The sequence below is a fragment of the Aulostomus chinensis genome, chromosome 13 (assembly GCF_037954235.1).
Source record: "Aulostomus chinensis isolate RoL2024-O1b breed Wild chromosome 13, RoL_Achi_v1.0, whole genome shotgun sequence".
In the NCBI taxonomy this organism is placed as follows: Eukaryota; Metazoa; Chordata; class Actinopteri; order Syngnathiformes; family Aulostomidae; genus Aulostomus; species Aulostomus chinensis.
In genome coordinates, this window is record NC_141332.1 from 7,101,062 (window position 1) to 7,112,314 (window position 11,253).

The following is an 11,253-nucleotide window of genomic DNA, read 5'->3' on the forward strand; positions in this document are numbered from 1 at the left end:
TCATTTGTGAGTTTAGAAAAGTAGATTGAAGCTGTCTGAGTGTCTGCCAAACTGTGAAAGGAAGCAGTTGAGCAGCAGTTCTGGAGGCCTCCACCGCCATCTGCGGTCAGGGGCTGTCGACTAACTCAGTGTCACCCCCTGATGGTGAAGTTGATAACTGAAGGAGATCAGAGCAGCAAGACCTCCTTGCAGCAGGACTAACTAAAAATGGAGCCCACTAGTGATCCATATGTCAGGTGGGCTTCACCCAAAGCTTGAAGTGCCCCTTAAGACCAGCATGGGGTGACTTATTACCTCCCTAAACATGTTCTTAATTTCCTGATGCATTAATGGTCACAGTCCCCACTTGGAGTCCTCAACTCTTCATGACTGACAGCTAAAGTATATTTACAGCAACTGTTGTTTCTATGTATGTGAAGGACAAAATGTCCCAGTCGGTCTGAATGTTGGACAGTTTGGTGTGCAAGTACTGGGGGAAGTATCTGGTATTATCAAGGTATCTGGGAAGTATTTGTGGTTGAATGTGAGTTGGTGCAAATTTTAAAGCCCAACAATGACAGACAGGACACTCCCAGCACACAAGACATGGTTTCCATCCACAATTCCAGTTGGACCTGCTGGCCGAGGCTCAGAGCAGACTGGAATTCTCCAGGGTGTGAATGATCCAGTTGTTCACCAGCTGCCAAACCTGTTCTGCAGGGACGTATGAGGTCCTGAGCCAACAAGATTCTGGATGATATTGGTGTTTCCATTGGTAGCCGGTGGTCACACAGCTGCGGTGTGTCAGCCCTGCTGGATGTGTGTGTGGCTGTGAAGATGGTCTCCCATGAGTTCTAGCCACATTAGCAGCCTCCTCCTTTTTTTTTAGGAATTTATTTTTGTGACAATGTGACGTACGCTCTACCCACTCGACCACCTGAGCGAGTCAGCAGCCTCCTCCTTGATTGCTCTGAGGTAACGTGTCTTTCCAGTTTGCTGCTTGTCTCCTTGCCCTCTGGAGAGCTGCTGAGTCACAGAAGCACAGGAGCCTCATCAGACCGCAGCGCCGCAGACTGACACAGCCTTGTTTGGACTCAGACATAAGTTGGACACTAACTTTACTCAGACAGTGAACGAGGGAGTCTTCATCTGAAAAAGTCGGGCAAAGATTGCACTCTTCCTTAGTTATCTTGATCCCATCTGGTCATTTACGTGATCGTTCTTGGCTTTAGCAGCAGCTTTCCACCCAACAGGCGCGTCACACCGGGTCTCTGAAGCTGCTGGATGTCAGGTGAGGTTCTCTCTGAGTCGCCTTCTTGTCTATGATTTATTTATTGGCTCAGACAAATTGAAATGGGTTGTCCTGCTGTTCTTTCTCTTCAACCAAACATTTGTTCACCAGCCCACTCACTAATGGTACATAACTAAGGACCAGATTTGCTGTCTGTGTGTTTGCAGGTGAATGGCACGGTGCTACTGTCGCTGGTGGAATGCATTGGGCTGTGTGTGCATGCCCTGCATCTGCCTGGCGCTGCTGTTCATCTACATCAGTGCCATGGTGTGTCTGAACATAAACACCAGAGTCTTGCATGGGACCCGAGTTCATGGGATAGAACATGTTCACTTTGTGGCTTCAGGAACATTTACAAATGACAGCTTTGCCTCAATGCCTAAAACTTTCTGGAAGCTCCATGAAGACGCCCTGTGGAACAAACTCCAGCTGGATGTTGACCGCCATTTCAACCCCATTCTGCTTCCCCAACACCACAAAACGAGATTAGAAAGTAAGAGAATATTTAATTCCCTCCTAAAACTAAGCTTCTCTGGAGGTGCTGGCTCAGATAGCATGAGTAGAAACTTTGACAAACTCCCACAGCAGATGCAAAGGTTTGTGAGTCACATGATGAGGAGAGACTACCCAGTCCTCATCCAGCCAGATGGAACATGTGGAGCTGGGGCAAGGGATGAGAAAGAGCCCTCTCTGCTTCTGCTGGCGATCAAGACCTCAGAGCTGAACTTCAGGAACCGCCAGGCCATCCGACAGACCTGGGGCCAGGTGGGCTGGGCGGCAGGACAGCAGAGGAAGAGCAGGGGAGGAGGTGGTGGGTACATCCGGAGGGTCTTCCTGCTGGGCAAAGAAAGCCCTGAAGAACTGAGCGTGGACATAGTGCAGCTTCTGCAGAAGGAGGCAAAAGAATATGGAGACATTCTACAGTGGGACTTCAGTGACACGTTCTTCAACCTCACCTTGAAGGATGTGCTCTTCTGGGGCTGGTTCTCATGCTACTGCAGCCACACCCGCTTTGTCTTTAAGGGGGATGATGATGTTTTTGTTCATACGCCCAACATGATCACCTACCTCCAGGACCAGGTGAGACTGCCAGAGGCAAAAGGAACCATGGAGGAATTCATGGTTGGAGATGTCATCAGTGCAGCTGCACCCAACCGAGTCTACGAGTCCAAGTACTTCATCCCGGACAGTTTCTACAAGGGTCTCTACCCCTCGTACGCTGGAGGGGGAGGGGTGCTGTACTCAGGGCTGCTGGCCCAACGCCTGAACCAAATATCCAGAAGGGTTCACCTGTTCCCCATTGATGATGTTTTTGTAGGAATGTGTATGGCACGGCTGGACGCCTACCCCATCCACCACCCGGCCTTCCTCTCATTTGACTTCGCAAAAAATGAAGAGGACAGACCGTGCGTCTACCACACGATCATAATGGTCCACAAACGAAGCCCAAGCCAGATGGTTCAGCTGTGGGCCGACATGAAGAACACACAGACGCAGTGCTGGGATGTCGCCCTGAGAGCTGCTGACAAGAAGGGGAATGAATCGGACATGAATGGAAGATTCAAGGATTATTCTTCAAGAGCCTGATGGCAGTTGGTGCCGCGTCCACAGATCTCAGGAGTCACCAACACTCGTCTCAGCTGAACGGGTCAAAGTCCAGTGACAACATTCAATGTGCCTGGACAAGGAGGCCGATGCTCACTCATCCAGTGCCCCAGCAGATCCTCTCAGCAGAATTCCTCCTGAAACAGCTCAGGTCTGTCCTTGTTGGGTTCCAGCATGACCTGTTCATATGCAGAGTTTTGGGGGATTTCTGAACATTTCCACTCAGTTTTCAGGAAACGCTACATGGACCTTTATGCAAAAAAATATATATCCAGACACGTACCATGATCTTAGTTGGACTTTGGAGATATTTGAAATCCAAATTCACAGTGTTGAACAGCATTTTTGCAGCAGCAGCACTGATGGAGAGAAACATGTTGCGCCTTTTCCAGTCATGTTTCTACATGTTTCAGAGGAGGCATGGGAATGTGTGGTCAAGTCAGGTTTATTAGGGTGTCACCAAACCCCAACCAAAGTTCTGTCCTGACTCTTTCCAAGTAGAGCAGGTCCAGCACCTCCCTCCTTCAATGAACCTCCACCCAACAATTCTCCATCAGCAAGCACATCCTGCAACAGCGTAACCTTGTGCTTTGGTCAAGAATCAATAAAAGTGACGGTTTGTTAATCCAGAACCTTCATCTACAGATTTGTCATTGTGAGGAAAAAAATGATGAGACATATTTTAAATGGTGAAATGCTTTAATTAAAAAAAAGTCCTGTTCCATCCCTCCATCCATCATCCATCCATCCACCCATCCCTCCATCATCCCTCCATCCCTCCCTCCATGTTCCCCCTCTTCTCCTGTTCAGGGTGGTGTGGGTGGAGCCTATCCCAGCAGCCTTCACCCTGGACAGGTCACCAGTCCATGGCAGGGCCAACACATAGAGACAGACAACCATTGGCTCTCCCAGCCACGCCTACGGTCAATTTAGAGTCTGGATTAACCTGGTCCCTCTTGATGTCTTTGGACTGTGGAGGAAGCTGGAGTACCAGACAGAACCCAGCAGGAACAGGGAGAACATGGAGACTCACACAGAAAGACCCCGTGCTCCAGCCGGGGCTCCACCCACAACCTTCTTGCTGGGGGCCACAGTGCTGACCACTGCTGCACCGTAAATGTCCATAGTCCAAATATTTCTCTTGACAGCATCTGTATGCTGCTGATCGAGGAAATATGGGCTTAGTCTAACCCTCCCTGACTGGTCCATGGGCAGGTTCTTTCAGCTTCCTCCCTGAGATACAGCTGCACCTTCATCTACTGGCTAGGTACCATTTCTTCCTCTCCAAAGGTGTCCTGGGTTCCCACACTTTCCCTGAAATTATTTTCCAGGACTTTTTCAGCGGCTACAGAGACAAGTTCTGACGTCAATACTCCACGTCTCTGTCCCCCTCACTCTTTGGAAGTCTTCTTTTCTACAGTTGTAACTTGCATTTATCCAGATTGTTTCCATGTTTGTTACTAATACATTGTGTGCAGTCCATGGCTATAATTTAGAACGAGAGGAGGCTGCGGCCGCGGGAGAGGAAGACCTCACACTGGTGGACCGACACCAGCGACACTTTTCAACTTGGAGTCGCTAGTTTGATCTCTAGGGTCTAAATCCTTAACGGCATCTGAAAAGTCGCTAAATCCAGCAACAGAATAAACTGGAAACACGGGGTTGCAGAACTGCTCTAAACTGAAATGCAAATTTGATTGGCCGGCGGTGTCACGCTGGCGCTGCACCGGCTGGCAGCAGAGAAGCACAGTGACAGTTAACTACATGCACGTAACTTTTAACCCATCATCATTCGCTCACAAGGCAGGAGGAAAAATAATTTTCCAGGAAATATCAACCATTTCCGGTACATTCGTCCTTTTTTCTCATTCTCCATACATTTTCCATGACTGGAAAATTGGTAATTTTCCAGGTTTTCCAGGACGCGTGGGAACCCTGTGGATTCACTGTCCTGTCTGTGTGCACCTGAAAGTATATATCGATACAAGTCCTCTTGATCTTCGTGGTTGTTCCAGCTTCCAGGACCTTGGGCCTCCATCAGGGTCTGATGGGGAATTTTAAACAGACCTTCATCTTTTTAGTCTCCACTTTATTAACAGGGTTAAAGAAAGGCGACTTAAACCACAATTTTCCACACATATCTCAACTACTGAGTTTTTACATGATTGCTCTTATTTTCATGGAAACCCAATTCAAGAGGTGTGATTGCAGAGGGAATCTGGATCGATGGCGGTTTCCCTGGGCGGCAGGACGTCTGCAGCACAGTTCTGTGTGTACACGCCAAGCAGCCCTCGAAGATTCTTGGGCTCCTGACTGGAACGTGGCTGCAGGTCACAATGTGACTGATTACATTTCAACCACTTGTGTAGCCCCTTGAATGACTGTGAACCTGTAAATATACCAGTACATTGAAAATAAATACTGGCTCCAGGGTTTGATGGAAATCCGAAGGAGAGAGGAGAATCAAACTTTTCAGAGGTCAACACACCATCGTTGAGCTGAGCAGAAACGTTCCGGCAGAATTTAACATTCACACCCTCAACAACAGAATTCTTGAAAAATTTCAGTCACCTTTACACTTTTTTCCACCAGTAAAACTTATTTGGTTCTGCTGAGTCCCGAGAGGCAGCCAGGAAGTCCAGGACAGAGTCCAGCAGGCCATCACCTACCAATGTCCCAAGGAGCTGTTACATCATCATCATCATCATCATCATCAGTCCGTTAGCACAGAGGGAACCTGTCTCTTGCCCTGCTTACACAGTGGTGTCTGTCCTTCCCTCTTCGTCTGCTGTCTGACTGTCCTCCTCATCCTCACTCTCACTGTACTGGTAGTTACAGCGGTTGGTATTCACAAAGAGATCCGCATCATCATCCTCAGAGCTGCTGACATCTTCCTCCTCCTCCTTGTCCTGCTCCCCCTGCTCTCTGCTGGTTTTGTCCTCCACTGGTGACTCCTCCATAAAGCCGTCTGGCCTGAACCGAGACAATCACAATGCACTTGGTTACACTCTATAATACAAGTGATCGTGGATCATGTGATCAGTGATTGCAGAGATCAGAGTGATCGTGGATCATGTGATCAGAGTGATTGCAGAGATCAGAGTGATTGTGGATCACGTGATCAGAGTGATTGCAGAGATCAGAGTGATCATGGATCACGTGATCAGAGTGATTGCAGAGATCGTGGATCATGTGATCAGAGTGATTGCAGAGATCAGAGTGATCGTGGATCATGTGATCAGAGTGATTGCAGAGATCAGAGTGATCGTGGATCATGTGATCAGAGTGATTGCAGAGATCGTGGATCATGTGATCAGAGTGATTGCAGAGATCAGAGTGATCGTGGATCATGTGATCAGAGTGATTGCAGAGATCGTGGATCATGTGATCAGAGTGATTGCAGAGATCGTGGATCATGTGATCAGAGTGATTGCAGAGATCGTGGGATCAGAGATGCGGTGGTGGAGTTCCACCCACCACAGCTGTTGCTTCTGCAGATGCTGGATGTGATCCTTGTAGAGAATGAAGCTGATTTCTGCCTTCACTTTCTCTCCTTCCTCGATAGGATCCACGATTACAAAATCACCTGAGGAAGAGCAGGCAAACTTACTCATCAGTCAACTTAATGGAATTACGGAAAGGTTTTTCATTCCATGAAATACAACATAAAATCAAACAGAGCCATAAACCAGCCTGGCCAGTAACAGGCTGGTCAGGGTCGTGTGTTTGCGCTGCTGAGCAGGGAGGAGCAGCGCAGTTTATTGTTGACAGACAGCACATCAGTCAGACATCAGTCTGCAAAGGGCACGTTTTATCACGGTACATCTGGTCAGTTTTCAATATAAAACACTGTGTGCAGCCTGTTGATCTCAAAAACTACCGAAGAAGCCGGACTAATGGGAATTCAGGGTTCATGTCAGTGAGAACCAGCAGCAACCAACAACCTAATCAGACCCTTCAACCTCCACCAGCTGGAGGAAGCTATCAAAGGAAAGCAGCTAACGCCAGTGGGAAAAGCTCAGAACCAGGGTGCAGGGTTAGGGTTAGAAATTAGTCCGTAATTTTGATGATAAATGTTACAAATTGGAGAAAAGTTCGTTTTTAGGTTATTCTATTTTGTCAAGTATCACTCTGAGATAGAACATTGGAATCAGCAAAAATAGTATCCGCAAGTCACATGATCGAAAAACTGGAAATCAGAATCAGTCAAGAAAAGTGGAATCGGTACATCTCTGGTGACCTGTCCAGGGTAAAGGCTGCTGGGATAGGCTCCACCCCCACCACCCTGAACAGGAGAAGAGGGAGAAGATGGAGGGATGAATGGATGATAGATGGATGGATAAGGTTAGAACTTAAATCATCACCATCATCATCATCGCCATCACCACCATCATCATCATCATCACCACCATCATCATCATCACCATCACCGCCATCATCATCACCACCATCATCATCATCACCACCACCATCATCATCACCATCACCACCATCATCACCATCATCATCACCATCATCACCGCCATCATCAACATCACCACCATCATCATCATCATCACCATCATCATCACCATCATCACCGCCATCATCAACATCACCACCATCATCATCATCACCATCATCATCACCATCATCACCACCATCATCACCACCATCATCATCATCACCACCATCATCATCATCATCACCATCACCACCATCATCATCATCACCATCACCATCATCACCATCATCACCACCATCATCACCGCCATCATCAACATCACCACCATCACCACCACCACCACCACCACCATCATCATCACCACCATCGTCATCATCACCATCACCATCACCATCATCACCATCACCACCATCGTCATCATCACCATCATCATCATCACCATCATCATCATCACATCACATCACCAGCATCATCATCACCATCATCATCATCATCACCATCATCACCGCCATCATCAACATCACCACCATCATCATCATCACCGCCATCATCAACATCACCACCATCATCATCATCACCACCATCATCACCATCATCATCATCATCATCACCATCATCATCATCACCATCATCATCACCATCATCATCATCACCATCATCAACATCATCACCATCATCATCACCATCATCATCACCATCATCACCACCACCATCACCATCATCATCATCACCACCATCATCATCACCATCATCATCATCACCATCATCACCATCACCATCATCACCATCACCATCATCACCATCACATCACCATCATCATCATCACCATCATCAACATCATCACCATCATCATCACCACCACCATCATCAACATCATCACCATCATCATCACCACCACCATCATCATCATCACCACCATCATCAACATCATCACCATCATCATCATCATCACCACCATCATCACCACCATCATCATCATCATCTCAGCACACAAAGTCCCCTCATTGACCATCGTCTATGCTTCTCTCTTGATTTGGGAATTTGTTAATTGTTGGTTCCACAAACAACCGATGGATCGGTGCCAGAGGCCACACGCCTCCTGAGGTCTTACCAGGATGTGATCTGCACATCTACCAAAATGACCAGTCGCCATGCTCAGAGGGGGCTGAGCTTAAACCAGAACCAGGACCAACTCCTTATGCAGGGGTGAACTATCTGTGTTTTTAAACTCAAAGTAGGAGCTACAGTACACAGAGCATCAGCAGGGAAGTAAAGTTCTGTTGAAAATGTGAACAGCACAGACAGGCAGTTTTGAGAGAAGGCACCCCCCCCCCCCCCCCCCATAAAGCCATGGTAAAAAAATCTGTAGGTTGTGTCTTCCTAACAGTCTGGTTCAGCAGTGTCCACACACTCCCGGAGGAAAGTGCAGTGCACCCTGGCTCACCCTACGATTCACTGAGTCACTCCGCCGCAAATGATCATCTCTGACCCCTCTCGCCCACACACTGTGCCTTCCAGTTGCTGCCCTCTGGGGGGCGCTACAGGATAATTGCCTCCAAAACAACCTGCTTCAAAAACAGTTTCATTCCCACTACAATAAACACTGAACTCTGAGGATTCACGCATGCACGTGTCTGTCTGTACCTCAATGTTACGTGTTTGATGCTGAATGTGGAATTGGAACCTGGACCTGAAAACAAATTCCCTCAGCCTGGCTGTGTGGTCATAAAGAATCAATCAACCTGTTAAATATCTAATGATGTAATGTTTTGTTAAATCATACGTGAAGACTATAAATCCTCTAACCCAGGCGGGCCGCGCGTGAACTTGTGGGTCGGCCACCATCAGCCCATCACAACAAGTAACCAGAACAACCTGGACCCGCCAACACCAGGGAACACGCATCAGCTTTGAAGGGGTGTTTTATTAAGGTTCTCGACAAGCAGAGGGACCTTTACCTTCCAGAGAGGAAGCAGTGTGACGAGGCGCTTCCAGGATTACATCCTACCCCTCTTGTGGTTACTTCCACCCCCTACTGGATTGCTTACCTCTCTTGATCCAGATGTTCTTGCGGAACTTGGTGGGCATGCTGACCAGGAACGTCTCCCCCAGAGAGGTGACAGCTTCATGGAGGTTGTTGCCGCGGCTACCGGTCACCTAAACACAGGCAGAGGAGGGACAGCTCATCCTATTGTAGATCTGCTGGATCCAGTCCAGTGTGTGTGTGTGTGTGTGTGTGTGTGCGTGTGTCGGGGAACCTTCACGATCTGCTGGTTCTCTGCTGGCGTCACCAGGTCTCCCAGCACCTCCTTGACTACGTGTTTGCGTTTGGTGGCCTGAGACATCCTCGCGAGCTTCCGCTTCAGCACAGCGAGCCACGAGACACAAATATCCGAACGGGACGAGTCAAGTTTGGAACCTTTGCCCGCCCAGAAGTTTAATCAAAAACTTGCCAGCTGCTGCTTCAGCCTCAGTCCTCCATTACAGGAGCAGGGCGCGCACTGCTTTGTCCAGCTAGCGGCGTTAGCTCGCGTTAGCCGAGCTACCGAACGACCGCGACGGCACCTGGAAACAACGAACGACGGTAACAGCAGCGTTTAATCATCGATGAGCGAGTGGAAACAATCCGGTGACAGCAGCAGCGTGGGCTCACTCGTGTTTTCTGACCACACTGGACCGGAAGGTAGAACGGGCAATGATGTCACTTCCGCTCTGGTGAACTTATCTTTCGAGGGAAATCGTGCGTCTACTGTTTGTGTCCATCGAGCAGTCTCTCGAACCCTGCTGCTGCTCTCGGCTGTCCTAAGATAAACTCCAAGTGTGTCGGTTCTTCCGCAGCAGCGCCCTGCATCATGGGATACAGAGTTTCCTCTCACGCTGAGGGGCGTTCATGGTCGCTTGCATTTCCGCCAGGAGCTGAAGCGCGTTGCTGATTTCTGTTTTTATTGTTCAGTTGTTTTAATTCAGAGGTGCGTGGCGTCTTGCAACCGAAGGGTCGCTGGTTCGATCCCCACTTCCCCCGGTGACCCTGTCCAAGTGTCCTTGAGCAAGATACTGAACCCCTAATTGCACCTGATGGCCCTGAGAAGGACTGGTGACCCATCCAGGGTGAATACCACCTCTCACTCAGTGTCAGCTGGGATAGACTCCACCCCCCACCCTTCATGGATAAGAGGTATAGAAACTGGATGGATGGGTTGATGATGGGTGGGTTGATGATAAATGATGGGATGATGAAGGAGGATGAATGGATGGGTGGATGATGGATTCTTAAAAAAACAGTTACCATGTATGCAGGGAACAGACTCGTTCTTATCCCATCAAATGCTGGGTGAGGGAGTTCTTCAGCGCGTGACGGGTGACTGTGATCGCTCTCGGCCTGGGCAGCAGGTGAGGCCTCCAGACGGGTCGCTGAGATGAGCTCCAAACGAATCTTTCTAGAGAGGGAAAGGAAAGTTCAAGGATTCCCTGCAGGGAGAAAGACAGAGTAACAGCCTGCAGAAGAGGAATGGGCCTTTTTCCCACCGACTCTCCTGTCGCATTTTTATGAATACTTTAAATAGCAACATGTCCGTTGCTTTGGCCGGCCGGAGAGACGGATTCACCTCAGCGCCAAATGTCTGAGTGACTGAACCACAATCAGGCTACAAAATATATTTGTTGGACAAATCTTTTGACAGCTGAATTTTCTGAAGAGTATATAAAAAACTCCTAGGGCTGCCACTTAAATGCCTTAATTAGATTAATTAATTACACTGCAAATTAACGCATTAAAAAAATTACCGCAAGATTAATCAAGCCACAGTGGACCGTCACCAGTACAGGGAGTATTCGACGGATTTCAAGGGCATACAACAACGTATCCGGTCTTCTTATACCTCATTTGAAACCTGGTGGTCTAACAATCACGATGAATAAAGTTACTTGTAGCCGG

The 11,253-nt window shown here is 48.3% G+C and overlaps 2 protein-coding genes across 2 annotated transcripts; one reads left to right on the forward strand and one right to left on the reverse strand.

Moving 5' to 3' along the window:
- The first annotated feature begins 1,441 nt into the window (after positions 1-1,441).
- On the forward strand, positions 1,442-3,503 carry LOC147250710 (N-acetyllactosaminide beta-1,3-N-acetylglucosaminyltransferase 2-like). Its single transcript, XM_086222522.1, has one exon. The coding sequence runs from the start codon at positions 1,442-1,444 to the stop codon at positions 2,855-2,857; it is 1,416 nt and encodes a 471-aa protein (XP_086078648.1). The 3' UTR covers positions 2,858-3,503.
- Positions 3,504-3,693: 190 nt separating this feature from the next.
- eif1ad (eukaryotic translation initiation factor 1A domain containing) lies at positions 3,694-10,169 on the reverse strand. The gene is made up of 4 exons (XM_086222906.1): positions 9,578-10,169; positions 9,368-9,476; positions 6,353-6,461; positions 3,694-5,848 (listed from the first exon to the last, which is right to left on the reverse strand). Exons 1-4 carry the CDS (start codon positions 9,662-9,664, stop codon positions 5,629-5,631), a joined length of 525 nt encoding a protein of 174 aa, XP_086079032.1. The 5' UTR covers positions 9,665-10,169; the 3' UTR covers positions 3,694-5,628.
- Between the last annotated feature and the right edge of the window lie 1,084 nt (positions 10,170-11,253).

Bases quoted from the DNA above. Each gene is read 5' to 3' on its own strand.
- eif1ad (XM_086222906.1), bottom strand. From the start codon at position 9,664: ATGTCTCAGGCCACCAAACGCAAACACGTAGTCAAGGAGGTGCTGGGA. The intron at 9,477-9,577 runs GTTCCCCGACAC...GCCTGTGTTTAG, and splicing joins AGAACCAGCAGATCGTGAAG to GTGACCGGTAGCCGCGGCAA. The intron at 6,462-9,367 runs GTAAGCAATCCA...GCTCTTCCTCAG, and splicing joins GAACATCTGGATCAAGAGAG to GTGATTTTGTAATCGTGGAT.
- LOC147250710 (XM_086222522.1), top strand. From the start codon at position 1,442: ATGGCACGGTGCTACTGTCGCTGGTGGAATGCATTGGGCTGTGTGTGC.